Below are 19,378 nucleotides of genomic sequence, written 5' to 3'. Positions count from 1 at the left end.
CGCGCCGCAGGACTGAGCCTCCTGCTATAGGTCGATGAGGCACCCTTTGGTACACTGGACTGCACCAAGCGCAAAATGGATAATTCTTCAAATGGAGTTCTAACATTACCTGCTCGCTCATATTGACATTATCATACAGCAGGCACCAGTGGCGCCGTAGGCCTGGTCCCCTTGCCAGTGAGGAAGATTTTACTTCACCTTACCCAGCGCAAGGACTAGACCTTCAGATAGGGGGGCTAACATTACCTGCTCATATTGACGTTGTCATACAGCAGGCAGGCGCCGGTGGCGCCGCAGGCCTGGTCCCACAGCGAGCACGACAGGTCGATGAGGAAGCCGAACAGCAGCGGCGCGGGGATGGTGCCCAGCAGACGCACCTTGATCCACTGGATGCCCAGCGCGAACGAGCGCTGGTCTTCCCGCACGCATCTGGAAGAGAAGTTTAAAAGGATTGGAAGATGCCCCAACTCGTAGGCTAGTGTGGGGAGTGTAAGCCAAAGCCAACATTTTTTTCTGGTAAATTAGAGAAGGTTATTCTCCTGAAGGGGAGACCTGATAATGATGGTGATTGAAGATTTCTTAGCTTGCAAAAGTGTCAAAATTCTATGAAACTTCTTTTTATCGTCAGTCGTGACGTGAAGGAGTAGTTAGTAGGGCGAGTAATATTTTCGACTCTGATGTTTCGTCTGTTTCTCTCTCTCTCTCTCTTCTCTATCTACTCTTCCATGGAAAAATATGTCAGAACAGCCTATTATCGTGTCTAGACTAGACCTTCTAACCTGCCTCTCCAACTCGTCTGGCCAGGGTGGGGAGTGTAGGCCAAATACTCCATTTGCCTCTGGTAAATTAGAGGGTCGTGCTCCTGCAGTGGAGACTAAGTGACCTGATGATGATAAGACTAGACCTTTGGTTTGAATGGATTGTAACGACATATCAGAAAGACAGCACAGAGAAAATGCTACGTTTTCTGAAGAGAACCAACCTCAAAGTAGCGGAGAGCGCGGGCATGGTGGCGAGGAAGGTGAACAGCATGACGCAGAAGGACAGGAACACGAACAGCCACAGGTACGGGCAGTCAGTGCTGCACGGGCTGTTGATGGCTTCGTACGACGTCGACGAGTTCGCTGCAACAAACGACTCTATTAAAATTGCAATGGCGCTTATTTTGTGTGCAGAAAACAATTATAACCGAAAGACACGGCGCTTTATTTACAGGACTCACCTACACCTACTTGCGTGCCGCTGATCAAGAGCACGTGGTCGATTGAATGCCGAGGACTCTGTCAAATACTTAGACTGCACTTCTAAAGTAAGATCCCCCTTGACAAAGTCTGTAAGTAATTAACAACGTCACAATCTTAATTCCGCTTCGCTTCAGATTTCATGGTCAATTATTATGAGTCAATTTACTTACGAATTGATTCGAACGATACTTTGACTAGGGCGGTAGAAAAATCGTCCTCGTCGCACACCGGCGCGTAGCGGGTCATCATCAACAGCCCTTTACAGTCCACTGCTGGACTATGAGCCTCCTCCACTATAGTGGAGGGTTTTGCCATAATCTCCACGCTTGGCAGGCGGGTTGGAGATCGCAGTTTAAAAGATTGATGTTTTTCAGAGAGCGCTGCTGCCCATTCTCTGTTTGATGTGTAGTCCCTAAGTCGCCTCTTAAGACACCCGCGGGAAGAGTAGGGGTTGGTGACAAATGTATTCTACTCTGCCGTCACCACACGGCACGCGTAGCGGGTGCCTTAAGATAACTTTAGAATCGTCTGCAATGCACCTGCTGTGGACAAAACATCCATCTCTTCTCACCTCCATCAAGCTTGTAAGTGGGCAGCGTTCCGTTTATCGGCGCAATGCAGTCGCAGCGTCGGAACAGCTGCGCGGTGCCGGCCAGCGTTCGCTCGTGACAGCCGGCGTGGCAGGCCGAGTAATACACGACGCCGTCCGTAGCGGGCGTCTAAAGAGAGAACTCTTCGGAGTCGTCTGCAAAGCACACCTGCTGTGGACAATGCATCCTTCTCCACCTACCTCCATCAAGTTTGTAAGTGGGCAGTGTCCCGTTGAGCGGTGCTATACAGTCGCAGCGTCGAAACAGCTGCGCGGTGCCGGCCAGCGTTCGCTCGTGACAGCCGGCGTGGCAGGCCGAGTAGTACACGACGCCGTCGGCACCGCACACCGGCGCGTAGCGGGAATCGGCGCAGCCGCAGCCTGAGTTGCAGCTGGCGGAAAGCCGGTCGCCGCTGGAAGTTAAGTAGCATTTAAGAACAGGTGTAAATTGGATCTATGATGGATCGAGATTGCTCAGAAGATGGCTGTTTACCATACCTTGAAGGTCTTATGGTTATAAGAGTTCGGAAACACAGAGAGAGACAGGCCGCTCCAGGAATTAAACGGCACTTATTTCTCCACTTCTTGTTCCCATGTACCGCATCGCAAAACTTAACAATTGAGGGTCAAGGCAAGGTTTTATTACAAATCCTGCAGCGTCTGTGTAATCGCACAGCCTGGATACCCAAACTTCTTCATCTAGCGAGCCCACTCACCCCGGCTCAGCAGGCGAATTGTACCGCACGGTAACGCCAGCAAAGGGGTAGTCGTCCCACTTGAGGACGAAGCTGACGGTGAAGGCGGCGGCGATGACGGTGGCCGCTACACATAGTCTGATGATTATAAGGCTGTTCCATCTTTGTATAATGGGTCCTATTTCCAAAGTCCTAAATACCAATCTCCATTATCCGGTACTCACCCCGGCACAGCAGGAGATTTGTACCGCACCGTAACGCCCGCAAAGGGGTATTCGTCGCACGTGAGCACGAAGCTGACGGTGAAGGCGGCGGTGATGACAGTGGTCACTGGTCACCACACAGTCTGTTTATGAGACTGTTCCATCTTTGTCTAATGGGTTTTATTTTCAAAGACCTAAGTACCAAACTTCATTACCTATCCACTGACGCCACTCACCCCGGCACAGCAGGAGAGTTGTACCGCACCGTAACGCCCGCAAAGGGGTAGTCGTCGCATGTTAGCACGAAGCTGACGGTGAAGACGGCGGCGATGACGGTGGCCGCTACGCACAGCCGGATGATGCCGGCACACGACAGCCGCCAGCGCTTCACCAGCCAGCCGCCCGCGAACGTGCCGCCGCCGCCCGCTGGCACTGTTATTACTCCTGGAAAGTTTTGTTTATGGTTTTACCTCCCCAGGATTTCAGAAGCCATAAGAGCCGAGCTTGATCGGCCCGAAATTCGAATCGCATCATCATACTTTATAATCAAAGAGCAGTTTCTTAGCAGCCAGCAATAATATTAAGTAAAAGTGAATGTTAATAAGTAAGTAATTGTAACTGGATGAGGCTTGCTTCACCAGAAAGAAAGCTAGAACGTGAGAAGTTCCAAAAACGAAGGTACTGAAATCAAATGAAAAAGAGCTTTTGAAACCTAAATTACCGAACCAAAAAAATGGTTAGTTTATTAAATTTCTTGACTTCAGGGCATGTAAAATAAAAGATTCTAAAAGACCTATCTACTCATCTAAGTACCTACTTACCTAAAAGAAGCGCCGCTTCAGAAGCGCTAACCGCGAACTGGTTCTCAATAAGCTTAGGCAGGAACGCAGCGAAGCCCGATATGAGCATGCCCTCGCTGGCACCGGCCAAGTTCAGGAACAGGAACGTGGGGTTCCGCAGCAGCGCTGCAGCGGCGCGCGGCAGCTCGTGGAGAGCGCTAAAAGCCGCTGACTTGGACGCCGCGCCCTCGTGCGCTTCGGAAACTTTTGACGCTCGGATTTCGTCGGCACCTGCAAGTAGTATTTACTCAGATCTTCGCTACAAACAGTCATTTTTGAAGGCGGCAATTTTTTTTTAATATTTTCTAAGAATTTATTTTATTTTTTATTTTATTTTATTTTGTTCGGAAAACATACAGTGAAACTCACGTTCGGAAAATAACAGATTAATAACCACTGCTTAAGAAACTATACACCATTTACATGTTTTCGCATAATGAGCTCTCATATACCTACTTCACATTTAAGTAGGTAGGTGTTTATCGAACGACAAACCTGTCTACCCTCGTAATACGTTTGATACTGTTACCACTGTACCTCCAGCACGAAAAACTTTTGCCTTCGAATCGTTTGCGTATTTGACAAAATTCGATATCCAGCCTTCGAATTCAACGATAAAGTGACGATCTTCATTGTCAAAACTACTTTCGTGCTACGTTTACGTCACGTTCACAGGGGCGTACTAAACCTTTTGATGGCGATAATAATACACAAACGATTCGAAGTGAAAGTGTTTCGTGCTAGAGGTACTGTCCACTAATACACTCGAACTTGTTCTCATTGCACAAAAGTCACTACAATCGATCACGATAAAGGTCCGATAGCGAGTATGGTAGAGTTACCTGGCAGCTCATAAGGGAAGGCCAGCAGTGGGACAGCGACGATGAGGCACAACACGGCTGATAGGATGAATCCCACCCACCACGCACCAATCCACACCGAGCTCGCCGGAGTGATTCCCAACCTGAATATAACGGAGAACATTTTAATTGCAAGGGTTGTTTTTCATGCCCTCCTATTCGTGAAACGTAAAAGAAAACAATTTTTATTTCATAGTAGGTAAGAGACTATCTACCTGCTTCACATAGATTTCACAACCATCTAAGAAAGTATTAGCCTTAACGTTGACCTAGAGATCGCCTCTGTCACCCTTTGCTTAAGGAGTTAGTTATTATGCTTTAAATAATCAAATCCTGGCCCTATAATACTTACTTACTCAGCAAATTGCTACAGTATGCAGTACCTATGCACCCTTGATGAGCCGTTGCGTACCTATGTATATAGGTACGTATGTCTACACCTGTATCAATAAGAACGCGAACTTTCCATAAAGTTTGGCACTTACATGCTGGATAAGCGCAATGTCGCGGCGTTTCAAGGCTTGCGTGGATAATAGCACCTCATTTAGAAGGTATCATGCATGTCATTAGAGTTTTAGGTCGGTTCATATCTTGCAATTTCGAACTCCTCTTTTGCAGGTTACACCTAATGCTTTGACTAATCCATCAAAAAGGGTAATTAAATTAAAGTATATTCTATTCTATGTCTAGGAAGGAAGTTCGCCTGGCCGTGGCTTTAGTGTAGTCCGTAGTCCGTCCACGAGGCCAGGTGGTCGGCATTAACTAATTTTACCCAATAGAGCAAATCTCTTTTAAGTTTTGACTACTTGAGTAAACATGAATATACCTTATTATGTAAACGAAGTAAATGCATCTGTGTTGTGAGTCAAGTCACTCAACTCAAGTCAAGTCTGTTATGACTTGTCGTAATTACGCGGCAACAGCCGGTGTTTTCTTATGTAAATCTGACCGATGCTCTCAGTGCAGACGGACTGACTTCAGAAGAGGTCCTATTCTGGAGTCCGTAGATTTGGGTGTTCTACATTCAAAAACAATTTCGACTACAGTAGCTTCCTTACACACTATGTAGGCAAGTACTTAAATAAGATCTTTCGGGGAAAATTGATTTGTCTTCAGAAGCGAATATTATTATGTATCAGGTACGTTTATGAAACTGGAAAACGACCCCTCTAATACTAGTGGCATTAAGAATTGAAACTTACAGTTTTTTTAGTTACAGTATGATTGATAAAGATTTGTGTAAGAATTTGTCTCTTTCCAATACGCACGTCTCTAAGTATGTCAACTGTTTATCTCCTATCTTTTTCACTACAATCTATACTAGTCTATACTAATATTATAAATGCGAAATTGATTAAATTTGGCATATAGAGATAGTTTGAGTCCCGGGAAAGGACATAGGATAGTTTTTATCCCGGTTTTTGAAACAGGGACGCGCGCGAAAAGCCGCGGGCGGAAAGCTAGTAAGAATATAAATTTTCAGTTTTAGTACTAAATCCTACGATCGACTCAAGAATCGGGCCCAGGGTCCTTATGAAAACGAAGTGGACGTCTATGGGCTGCGGAGATGAATTAAAACAATACGCCGATCTCGGCCATTGAATTGCAAATGGCCTCACCCTACGTCTGTTTTTATTTCGAAAACAAGTTCTTTCGGTCCAACAATAAACTACAGAGTTTGTTCTGAAGTTTATACAACCAAGTTCTGTGTAAGCAAGCGCCATATCGGCAAAAAAAAAAGAAGTTAAGAAGTAATTATTAATCGCTTAACGAGTTCATTTAATTATGCTTGGATTTCTTAATTTTAATTAATTTGCATCTAATCTCTTCCAATCACAACATGAAATAAAAATACTGGCTGGTATTGGGTTTAAGAAGCTTTACAACTCCAGTTTTATAATGAAATCAAATTTTCAAATTACGAACGCGCCATAAATTAAAAGTGAAGCCATACCGAAAAGGTCGTTCAAAACTCGGCGCGCGGAAAATCATATTTCGTTGCAGAAGCCATGGAAGTATAAACGGGGAATTAATTTGGCTGAAAAGTTGCTTGGAGAGCGCACAATGAGATGAAAGCGAGAGGGCAAGTTGGCTGAATGAAGCCGCGCCATCGCCGGTGAAATATTAAAAACGCAGGACTGCCGTGCGCGGGGAAAACGACTCATTTTGAGGTTATGCGCTCTTCATCTCTGTTGGTTGGACACAAATTGAGTTTTTAACCAGGAGAACAAAATTAAAAATGAGAGACCACGATTTATTTAGAAAGGATTTTAAATGATCAAGGAATATTTTTAGATTGATAAGTTCCTATGAGTCTACGAGTATAACGCACTTAGTTTCAATTTTATTCTTCTTTGTAAAAAAGCATAGCATTTCATCAAAACTGTTCACAGTTTGCAATAAACAACAATAGTTTTGTAAATGAGATTATTTAAGTAACATAATAAAAATGTAAAAATACTCGTAAAAATCAATTTAAATCCCAAACTTACGTGTCAGAGTCGACGGTGACGAAGTCCGTGTAGATCTTCAACATCTGTCCTCCGAGCACGTAGCCCAGCGCTGGGCCCACCACGGCCATTGTGTAGTACACGCCTGTCAACAATAACAAGTTTGAACTGGACTGAACTTTTCAGGTTTCCATCATCTCGGCTTGCAAGAAAAGAAGTGGTTAGGAGAGATCATTTTTTAAAGTTAAGAAAGTTACTGTTATATGCCCGCGACTCCCTAAACGTGAAAACAGTTAGAATATTTTTTCCCATTTTCGCAAAATTTTTCATCGATGCTCTGCTCCTACTAACACAGCTATTTACTACGGCGCTATCCAACACAATTTTCACGATAGGAAAATTCATGCTTATTTGGAAATTGTCGCACTGTGAGCATAATAATGTAGTATGCATTTATGTATCAAGTGCATAGCCCTTGAAGAGCCTGTGAAAGCTTGTTTGAAAGTTAATGGTGAGGAAATCGACACCTAGGGTGCTTTGCTCTCGTGCACTAAAAGATTTCAGTGTTTCCCGCGAGTGCGGGCGACACTCCGCATTGTTCCGAGTTCCGAACAAACACCATCGGCGATATCACGTTCCTCGTAGTCTTGGGACCACTTGAGGGCTGTATTTTCACAGTTAAAAGCCGGGGGAGGGGTTGTAGTCCAGTGGTATAGCTGCTGGTATAGTATGTTTAGTTACTACATCTTTTCAGTTGAAAATGTAAAGTTAAAACATTTTTGTCTCACAAAAGATAACTTTTCTTTACAAAAGACCCAGTGTGGTAGACTGGTAAGAAAAATAGAATAAGTAGGCACAGAAAAAAAAATTAATAAACATGCGACAGATCCAAAAATGTTACCCAGCAAATGAACGAACAATTTTCATGGTAGCGAGGCTACAATTCACGAATGAACAGTGATCCTTTAGTTGGCATCAGAATAGCGGACATAAGGTAATCAAGGCACGTTATATTCCCCATTAAAGTAATACAATCGGGCTTTGTTCCCGTTCCCGCCATTCACGGGGGAATGAAACGTCAGTCAGGAACGTATCCGAATCGAATAATATCGGATCCGAGTCGTCACCTACACAAGGAACAATGGGGCGAAACCGATCTATCCCGGGTAAATAAACATCGCCGGCGGATTGGTTCCGTCAGAGGTCTAGTGTGGGTGGTAACAGAAACCAGAATTTTATTGTGCTTTGATACCAATACCAAAATTAGAGACATTGAAATTAGTTTTTCATTGAAATCTGACTAAGGCAAGTCTGAAACTTTCAGCCCTTGAATGATTTTTCAATGAACTAAATTAATTACTTACTCTATATACCCTATCAAACAAATATTATATAATTTCTACCCTTATTTATTTATTTAATCTTGAATGCCATATTACCTACATACCTACCTATGGCGAACTTACTGCCATAAGTAAGGCTTTTTTTGCTAGATAATCTTAGTTAAAAGTCAAGCAGATAACCAATTAAATCACTGAAAGAAAGAAATAGTACAAACTTATTTCATTATTTACTGAATTCTAATGACACCTTTTTAGTTCCTAGTTTTCAGGATGATTTAGGTTCTGGTATCTTGCTAGAATGCACCATAATATAGTTTCTGGTATCTGTTCTGAAGTGAGCCTGCAATCCGGCCGAGACGTCACCGCGCGGCATGCATCGGAAATGCAGCCAAATGCGTTTCCGCAATCGCAACTCGATTAATTGCATAGGTAAATTGACAACGCGGTGAGCCGGAACCATCGGGACTCGGGAGTGTGCCAGCCCTAAATGGATCCTTCTAACTATAACTAGGTAAGTCATCATCATCATCATCATTTCAGCCACTGGTCGTCCACTGCTGAACATAGGCCTCCCCCAATGATTTCCACAATGCAATAGCTGACGTATTCTTTGAAGTAAGATCACTAGTTTATTTTACTTTTAAAGTGAAAAATAATTACGCATTTTCTTTTACTTGTAATTATACATTACTCGTACTATGTACTGGTTCTCGATTCACAATACAATTTATTAAAAACCGTATTTACAAAAAAAAATACTTGTCAATATTTTGTGTCATAAAATAAAATTGGCCTTGAAATATTTTTGTAATTAAAATTATAGTTCTAATTAATTATACTTATTACATTGACAATTAAAGAGAAATTTATACCCATAAACATTATAATTTCATTAAAGACAATAAGTTTCGACTTGACATAAAAACTTATATATTTTATTTAATTCTACGTAGTTTATTAGTGGCATTATTGAACTCAACAGACTTATCGATGCATTAGTATCTTTAGGAACTCAATGTTTATTAAACCATTAAAAATAAAATGCAACATTACGTCACTAAGCGCTAAAAGAGCTTACCTAACACCATCATGAGCTAAAAGCCTATAGCAATATTTCCCGGCGTTCACAAAGTGGCTTGTCAAACTGTGCCTTATGGCCATAAAAATAAAGTCGCCGAGCATGTGGATTGTGCGAGATACGGTTACGACCGCAGGCGCACATAACGTGGAGTGCTTTCCTCTGTAGCGGCTCCCGCGGCGCTGCGACTCTATGGCTCCAAGATGACGTTAATGTACACACAAATTACTGATATAAGCACCAGGCTTGATGGCATAAAGTTTTGTTACATATTTTAATAAGCCAATGTAAATATAGACTTGCATGGGAACGGTAGTAACTTCATAGTTAATAATCGTATACACTCAACAAGACTGATGAGCAAGATCTATTTTGTGGTCACTTCGGTAGAACACCCCATTTTTTTAAATTAAAAAAAAATTGCTTTAAATCAGTGATTGTAAAGCGAATAAAGCATTTAAACGTGCGTGTAAAACTTTCCGTCGCTTTAATAGTTGTCGTTTAGGAAGGTAAAGCGGATTTCCGTGGAAATGCCATGAGTTACTTTCAGCTTTGTTTAGGTAAAGGAGCTTTCAGCTTAATATACTTGCACTGAAGTATTGCAAACGTTAATATCACTGTTAAATTGCCTTTATGAGGTAGGTAAATGATGGATGTACCTTTCAACAGTGGACAATCAGACTTTAAAAGTATGCCTATATCTCTCATAGATGTTGCGCTATAAGTCAAAGGTTTTCTTACGCTGCTTCTTTTCAGCACTGACCCATTTCTTTTCCCGTATCAGTGGTAGGGTTAAATTAAAACTGAGACAAGTAAAAGCGCTTTTTAGAAGTGTTGCAGAAATTAATTAATTTTATGACTTTACGACTTTTAGTTAAACAATCAAGGTACATAGTACGCAAAACTGACGGCCGATGGGGCAGCAAGGTTCTGGAGTGGACGCCGCGGAAAATGCAGCATAGGACGTCCACCCACAAAGTGGACCGAAATGTAGCAGGAAGGCGCTGGACGCAGGCCGCCACCAACCGGTTAACTTGGGAATCATTGGGGCCTATGTTCAGCAGTGGACGCCCTATGATTGAAATGATGATGATGATGATGATGAATCAATGCACTCACCCAAGTACACCGAGGACATCTTCTTGGACACGTTCTCGTCGATGTACGTGACGCCGAGCGTGAACAGCGGCGTGGCGCCGGCGCCGTGCAGCAGCTGCGCCGCTACGAACACCACCACCGCCCACGAGCCGCTCTCCGCCGCCGCCGGGCCCTGGCAGCGGTGGCTCGACTGCAGACAAGAAGTTCAACGTTACTTAGAAGTAAAAACACCACCACGTGCGTATCTCTGACGCCGCGTGGTGTTGACATCGGTAGCTCGACTAAGAACAAAAGGTGAAACGGCGTCGGTCAGTGGCGGCGTAGCATGGGTTGGTACCCGGGGCGATCACCCCCCCCCCCCCCCGTCACAAGTCCTATGGCACCCCCTGGTACCCCCCAGGATTTTGGGGTTACCTACCGATTCGAAGATTAAAAGACAATCACCCCCCCGTATCATGACATAGACCGCAGATTTGCCATGCAGATATGCCAGTGAGTACTAATCTGCGCGACTTGTGTCACCCCCTGATGCTTGGCACCCGGGGCGGACCGCCCCCACCGCCCCCCCCTTACGCCGCTACTGGCGTCGGTTACAAGTCCGCCGCCGCCGGGCCCTGGCAGCGATGGCTCGACTGCAGAAAAAAGGTTAAACGTCAGTTAAAAGTTGGTTAACACCACCACCACAAACTTGGAACAGCGTGGTCCTGACAGTAGTAGCTCGACTAAGTGCAAAAGCTTAATAACACCACCACCACGAGCCTATCTCTGGAGTCGCGTGGTCTTGCTGAGAACAAAGATGCTACCGAGAGGCCTAGACAGCAATGGTTCGACTGCGAGCCAAATGGTGCAATAGAGTCAGTTTTAAGTCAGATAATATAAATATGTGTTAACAACCACCGCTCGCGAGCCGGGTCCATAGAAGCGACAAACGGCACAATACTACAACCCTTATTTTTTGCCCTTCCTTTATATTCTATGTGTGTTAGATCTTTATTTCACTGACAAAGAAAAGAAGGAAACTAAGCTGTTTATTGTAGTCTAGGCGGCATTAGAAACAATAAATACTTTATAAATGGAGGAGGATATTTTTATAACACAGTGTGGTAATGATAAAAAAAAATAAAACCGACTCCAAAAAACCTACACTAAAACGTAGAAAAATTATTACTAATTACCTACTTATTTATTAGGACGAATTATTAATATTTATGTAGGTATACCATGATTGATACTTCTGGAGTCGGTGCCAAGATTATGAAACATGTAAAGTTTGCCTGCACTAAAGGTTTTTTGGAGTCGGTTTTATTTTTTTTTATAAAATTTTACTTATTTCTTGCTTTTTAGTTGTTACCACTGAAGGTAGGCAGTACACTGAGACCAAAAAAAATTGGTTCATAATCAGCGGAGATATTGCGTATAAAAAAGTTCATCCCCAATTTTCCACCCTTGGGGGTGAAATATTTTCTTCAAATTCGCATGAAACCACCCTTTTGATAATACCTATTCAACAAAAAAATAATCGTTCAAATTGGTTTATAATCGGCGGAGATATTGCGTATAAAAAAGTTCATCCCCAATTTTCCACCCTTGGGGGTTGTTTTTTTTTTATTAAATTTAAATGGGACCACCCTTGAGGTATTACCTATACGCCGAAAAAAGATTTGTTCAAATCGGTTCATAATTGGCGGAGTTATCGCGTAACAAACATAGAAAAAAAAAAAAAACATACTGGTCGAATTGAGAACCTCCTCCTTTTTTGAAGTCGGTTGAAAATAAGAAAAAATTGCGCGTGCGTGTTTATACGCATCATAAATAAACAAGAAAAATAGAGCAGAAAGAACCACTTTACGAGTGTGTTGTAAAAATAATAAGTTTATAAACGTAACGCATTATTTATCACATTTTAGTGAACCCCAAAAATTACTGGTTATTTTTAAAAGGATTTAGACATTACGGCACTTGAATTGCAATAATAGATTTATCAAAAAACGCAACGCGCGCAATAAGTGCGCTGTTACGAGCCTAAACGATGCAATTAGAGACGCTTTATGAGCAAATGCCTCAAAAATAATTAAAACTTAAAAGTTTTTCATTTATTTGATAAAAAAAATACCAAAAATAATTACGATTAGGTATGTACTTGTGTAATAGAGAACAAAAGCGTAAGTTACGAGCTAAGCTCTATTAAAGTCCTCAATAGAATCGGAAATTGTAATCTGTTCCAAGAGCTCGACAAGTATCAAACAACGCGCATCAAATATATCAAATATAGTATTAAATGCGATTAGTTGACAATAGGTGCAGCCACTGGGACCTCGGGGACATAGCCTGAAGAAATCCGAAAGTCAAAATAATTTAATTCTTACGCGATGTCCAAATCAATATTTGTGTTCTTATGAAAAACATGTTGTCGGGAACAATTTTATAGTGTGGTTACCTAAACGCTAAAGCACAGCTTACCTGAATTGCTAATTAAGATTTGTACACTGTTTTTTCGCTTGTTACGTAGTACGATGACGAAGGTACTCTATTCGCTTGTTAATTATACTTATTTACTTATCTAACTCTGCACACACTATTAAAGGAAGAGAACCTATCTACCTTGCTACGAACCTACGTACCGACCGACGCTCAGAACTCAAAAATAGGTTCACCAAACCTGTAATTTGGTGAATGTAATATTGAATTACAAGCTACTTTACATAACCACCAGTTATTATTCGCGCTCTACACTACAGCGCGCGAACTCGATCTTTTACCTGTAGCGTCGTAGCTCTACATTAATATTATGTGGTGGCTGTTCTCCCCGCTCTCTACCGAAGGACAGGCTCATTGTAGTCGCGCCCGAGCGTTCAGCTGGTTTCCTATGGCAACCTGCGATAGCCGTCAACAAATTGCGCCTCGAAGTTGTCGTCTCCCTGCGTAGAGTGGTTGTTAAATGAGATAGAATTGATCTGAGGCACCGATGTGTAAAAAATATTTGCAAATAGCTTTAAGCAGTAAGTAAGTCATATTAAGCCACTTCACAATGTTGACTGAAAACCGACAAAGCTGATGCTACAAAGTTTTTGTCAGATTCCATTAAATCTGCGACGCTGGCGGACGTCAAAAAGTTGCGAACAATCCGACGGCTCAGCTTTTAATTATTGACGTTCGATCTCTTTAATGCTTTTAGCTGTCGGAGGAAATTCTGAGCAGCTTTGTTTATGTTTTGTTCTGCGGTAGTTAGTTATGTAGGTAATCGTTTATTATATCTAAGTGGTCGGTTTTCTGAAGCAAGAGACGACAGTCTATGGAAAACAGTATAAATGCACAGAATAAAACACGCAAGATCTAGCCAAAGCAGCTTCCCAAAGCAAATTATGCTTTACCAGTACCTAGACATAACCAGGCGTTATCTGGGCCTTCTTGAAGCTGACCTTACGATGACGAAGGTACTCTATTCGCCTGTAGGTAATTACGTCGTTCTGTCACTACGAAACATCCGAATGTCCAGCACTTACCACAGTCTGATTGACAGCGCAACATCCTCGCGTTCCTCTCCCGCCATTCTATAAGGGGCGACGAGGAAGTGCGGCAGCGCGAATAGCAGAGACCTCGCGCCCATCAGCACCTGCTGATCTTCTTGTCAATCTTTCAGACCCTACCCAATAAGTTTATGTTATCAACCCTACTGCTAGTACCTACTCAGTTTATCTACACAGTCTGGTTAACAGCGCTGATATCCTCAAGCTCCTCGCCCGCCTCTCTGAAGCGGGCCACGAGGAAGTGCGGCAGTGCGAACTGCAGCGAGCCAGAACAAAACTACTAGCCTATTAAATAATGTTGATCACATACCACAGTCTGGTTAACAGCGCACACATCCTCAGGCTCCTCTCCCGCCACTCTATAAGGAGCCACGAGGAAGTGCGGCAGTGCGAAGAGTAGAGACCCCGCGCCCATCAGCAGCACGCCCCAGCCTAACCAGCGAGGCTTGGACGCGGAGCCCCGCCCGCCCAGATAGGTCACGGGCGCCAGGCACGCGAAGGAGGCCATGTCGTATCTAGAAGAAGGAAATTAACATGACAGTCCATCTAAAAAAGAATGAAAATGGTATTTTGGATATAACAAACATACGACAATAATAATCACAAAGTGGAAAAGTGCAATAAGATTTACACAAAATTAAAATCATAAAGAAGATCTATAAATTGTCTGACAAGAAGAGAGCCTGATAAATATTATAAGTAACTAGATGGTTGTATGGTATGTATGCAGTTATTCAATGATGTAAACCTTGTTCATGGCGATAAAGAATTATGATGGCTGATTGATAGATGATCATAGGAATAATCTACCAATATGAATAATTTAAAATTATGCACTTTCTGATGATTCATCACTATCATGAATTCAGTGAAAATGTTTCATGTTCACTCTACCAATTTAACATTTTTCGTGAGTTTGGAGAGAGAACATTTACTCGTAGAGTTAAGTTATTTTTGGACCAAACTTTTGAATCTTTAACTTGTTTATTTAATATTTATTTAAAAGATCACCAACAAGATTACATCATAAACTAGATAATAAATTATGTTTATTTATAATTTTATAACGTTTTTATAACATACCCGCCAGCGATGACGCCCGTCTGCATGGAGCGCAGCCCGAACCTTTTCTCGATGGTGGTGATGACGACGTTCACGAACCCGTTCACCACCATACCTGCAACAAACCATAGCATCACAATCTTGCCCTTTTCCGAGGACTAGAACATCATGAAATTAGTTTCCGTAATTATTCCCACCTCTCGCTCCCACCGTTGCAACTCCTGTGTAGCCAGAATCTACAGCTTGACGCCATAAAAACCCAACCAGTAAAGGTGATAAAACGACTTAGTGTTCGTAAATTTTAATCGAACTCACGACGTTTCGCTTGCAAGGCTACTGTTCTGAGAACGAGAGGATGAAATAGTCGATTTTTATAAGTTTAAAGTTTCAAATAACTTTGAGATATACGTATAGCATGTTTATGTAAAAAAGTCCTGTGTAACAGTTTTATTATTTTTAGAGCACCTGTAGAAATAATTTAACATTTCTTGCACTGTAATTAGTCTTGAAGCGCTTTAGCCAGTATACCAGTTATTCTGTTAGCTTATAATATGTTTGGAATAAATAAATTGTTCAGCTAGTCATACTATAATATTACCAGCGGAGAAAATCTTAAATTATAATGCATTTATTCATTGCTGCAGGTTGTTGTACATAGATCTAACATGATCCCTTGGAAGGCACTGCATAAAATACATATTTAAAACATTAACATTCGTGTCTTGTATAAATTTTAAGCATTAAATTGGACATCAGTAATTGGATACAATAAAATATATTGGAATTATAATAATTAGAAGGTAATTTCTGAATAGTAATGCCAGGTCAGTTCGAATAAATGAATATCATTATTTGTATTCATCAGGTATCTAGTTGTTATATATGTTTAACCAGTTTAAAGTGGATTGAATGGATTTTAACTTCACAATAATAAAGTTTAATCCTCATCCTCGACCAATATTAACTGGAATGAAGGCTCAGTTATTGCACAAAAATATCCTCGCTCGACAGCCATTAAAATTGCACTGCTCGATGGACGGACAGCCGATCCGACCGAAATAGAACCCACACGTCGCTCTGTGTTAGTTTTGGACGAAAGCTCATTTTAAAAGCACAGTTAAAGTTTATTTTCGGTATTAAAATGAGCAGGTCATTTACTCTTCATGATAATACTTAGTCATGAAAGTCAATTATTTTCAACGAAGCTTTCGGAAAGCTCACGTCCAAATATGTAGAGCTATTTACTATGAGAGTTAATTTTATAGTCATTTTTACAAAAACTGATAATTATGTTAACTAACCAGAGATTGAAAAATCGGCCCAACTACAAATTATTTCCACCAACAAGGTGGACCTCTTAAAGACAGCAGGAAGGCGCTGGATGCAGGCCGCTACAAAAGTACAAACCGGCCAATTTGGAAATCATTGGGGGAAGCCTATGTCCAGCAGTGGACGTCCTGTGGCCGAAATTGTGATGGTGATGATAAATTATTTAATTGATATTATGACATTGGCATTTTACAGGCGTAATAAACATTACATCCTTATAATTATGCAGATTTATAATTTGAAACGATAAAATCGGATCAATTCCAATACTGTGTTTACGTCATTAAGGCACAATGAGGGAGCTATACCGTGAAATGACTTCCGGTAAACACAAGGTCGATCATCTGAAACAGATCAGCCATTATTGTACTTCCGATTTCCATTTGGAACTGAAGAACAACAAATAAAAGTAACAATTTAATGATACATTTTGGTGACGCATTTTTGTCCAAGAAGATGAAAGTTATTTATTAATTTAGGTGATAATCAATCAATAAGAAATCTTTATAAAACAACACACATTGGCCCGAATTCTAAATTGAGTCTTAGCGACGAAAATGAGCACAATCAAGGCAAAAATCTCAATCCAGGAACCGGGCCATCGAAATTGATTTGTTATACATACCTACATAGATGCGATGATACTCCGGCTAAAACAGCAAAAAAAAATCTCAAAGATAAACAACACTTTGCCTCAATATCTAAACAGAAGCTCGTCTCTATTCATGGTTTCAAATAAATTCCATTAGGCCGCAGCGAGGTAGACAAATAAAGCGGCGAACACTCGCGGGCCAAACTTATGCCGCGTCACGCATCCCCGAAATTGGAGGCTTGGGGCACACTGAGAGGCTTACAAGTGCTTCAAATGGGTAAATTTACAAAAAAACAACCGTAAAATGTTATTTTTCGGACGAGGTCTACCTCAGGCTTTAGTCGTAGTTATGCCCGGTTAGTTTTTTTTATTGTTTATAGTTTTATTGTAAGTATAGCATTTTTATGCTGACGACAACTATTGCAGTTGTTGACCGCTTAATAGAATTTGTTAGTCTTGATAATCTTTAATTAAGTTTATATTACCGTATCGTACCTACATCTACAGGTAGAGTATCCTACCCCCATAAAGTTCTAAATGAGGTATTTCAGTTGCCATTTTAATTTCTTTTGCCAACGGCTGCGTATAAAATGTAAGTTTTTCATATTTTTTGTTAAATGATCTATGAACACCGGCAACTATGGCAAGTTAGTCCAACAGGAAATTACATTCCTGCATCGGATGGATTAATACTTAATTAACGTCTAATAAAGAACACCGGCCGCATCATACATTTCTTACATTTTAATGAGCATTGTTACATGGTAATAATTTTCTTTTTTAACTGGAACCGGTCTGGCCGCCATGGGGCATAGACACGAAGGAGGTCATCGCCTTCCTTATGGGTCCATTACATAGTCCGCAGATATCTGAGGAATGCCGTGGTATGGCAAATCGTTGCACAGACCATAAAGAGCAATATCCGTAATATCCGTATACTAGATAAGCTTAAATGAATGTGTGGCTGTGATGATTGACGAGAAAAGTTTTTTATAAAACAAAAGAAAATTATATAAAATTGTTGTGTATATTTACTCAAGGGGCATACTTCATAAGACGGCTATGAAAACCGTACCCATGAAAATCAGTTTTCTATCCCAGAATTAAACGTACAAAGACACGCAAAAACTTTTTACAACAACATTGATTTTTAAAGTATTTTATTACTTAGACAGAAATTGTTTATTTGGTATTAATAATTACCTAAGTTGTAAGATTAATTGTAATTTATACGCGATTATAAAACATTTTAGTCGAAAAATCTTATTTACAAAAAGCGAAGACTGAAAATTCATGTTTTATTAATACCTATCTATTACCACGAAAAAGTTAGTTAGACGTAAATAAATACAAAAAAGTAATCAAAGCGAATAATTTATCGCCCGCGTTTACGCATTTATTAAACCAATAAGTAATTATTTCGTATACTACATATTTAACATGACAGCTAAAATTAATATTAATTAATTATGAAGGTAGCGATAAATCAAACTTCAATTAGTACAAAATTAATTAGGAGGATCGGATGAAACAATGGGCGTTTGTTTTTCGTGGAAATATTCGCAAACAATATACGATCGCGTGCTGATCCTGATATCAATGAGGTATCACTTTCTACCACCAGGGCGGCGCTACTATAGAAAGATTTACTTACTTTATTATTTTAATTTCGTTCGTGAGATTAAACGACCCTTGGCTGCATAGACGTTAGCCACACTAAGCTTTCTTTGTACTGCTTACTTCTAAGAACATTTTACTAACCCTACTAACATAGTCTTTCATATCAAATTGTTATTAATCAAAATGTGGACTGCATTGTCTGATTAATTTTTATTTTTAGGAAACGACGAATTTATAACCAAGAAAGAGAGTTACGCAACCCAACGGATTTGTCTATTAGGTAATGTTAAAACCACAATAAACCTGTGTGCCTACCATGAGTTTACGTTAGGTGTGCTCGCTAGCGACTGCGTATAAAAATGACATTTAATTGTATGACATATTGTGCAGCGCCCCTAGCGGCTACTTTCAAGAAACAAAATCTTCATAGAGATTTTTGACGTACTCGCTAGCGAGCACACCTAACGTAAACTCATGGTAGGTACACTGTTAGACACCATGAGAACTTTGGACTCTTGTTTTTGGACTTTGGACCGTCTAGCCTGTAACTTATAGACTAAGAGCTTTTATAGAGTCATTTTATAAAAGCTAAAAGTTTGTCAGCGTATGCTCCCAATATAGGATATAATGTTGGTGAATCATGAAGTTTGGGTCATCGTGGCTTTAGCAGATACCCTAAAAAACTTTCTGGCAAGGAGTTGGAACTGTCAAAACTGTCCGGCTGATGGGGAAACTACTTCTAATTATTGCCCAAATAACATTTCGTAAATACTTACTATTTTAAGCTTTAATTTAATGTACACACTAAACCAGCTACTATTACGATATACCTACCTACCTACACGTAAG

At 40.9% G+C, this 19,378-nt stretch overlaps 1 protein-coding gene across 1 annotated transcript in view; it reads right to left on the bottom strand.

Annotated features, from left to right (window-relative positions):
• The window catches only part of LOC135078091 (solute carrier organic anion transporter family member 4A1-like), a 46,669-nt gene that overhangs the window by 2,955 nt on the left and 24,336 nt on the right, over positions 1–19,378 (bottom strand). Inside the window, exons 2-11 of the mRNA XM_063972702.1 lie at positions 15,010–15,103; positions 14,240–14,441; positions 10,421–10,589; positions 6,923–7,025; positions 4,413–4,534; positions 3,553–3,801; positions 3,082–3,175; positions 2,035–2,246; positions 983–1,124; positions 247–429 (exon numbers count right to left, since the gene is read on the bottom strand). Coding sequence (XP_063828772.1) covers positions 247–429; positions 983–1,124; positions 2,035–2,246; positions 3,082–3,175; positions 3,553–3,801; positions 4,413–4,534; positions 6,923–7,025; positions 10,421–10,589; positions 14,240–14,441; positions 15,010–15,101 — 1,568 coding nt within the window. The 5' untranslated portion in view covers positions 15,102–15,103. The remainder of the gene's footprint in view (positions 1–246; positions 430–982; positions 1,125–2,034; positions 2,247–3,081; positions 3,176–3,552; positions 3,802–4,412; positions 4,535–6,922; positions 7,026–10,420; positions 10,590–14,239; positions 14,442–15,009; positions 15,104–19,378) is intronic.

Source organism: Ostrinia nubilalis, chromosome 1 (genome assembly GCF_963855985.1).
Source record: "Ostrinia nubilalis chromosome 1, ilOstNubi1.1, whole genome shotgun sequence".
NCBI classification, from domain to species: domain Eukaryota; kingdom Metazoa; phylum Arthropoda; class Insecta; order Lepidoptera; family Crambidae; genus Ostrinia; species Ostrinia nubilalis.
Note: the sequence above shows the minus strand (reverse complement) of the source record. Positions and strands in the feature narration are given on the sequence as shown.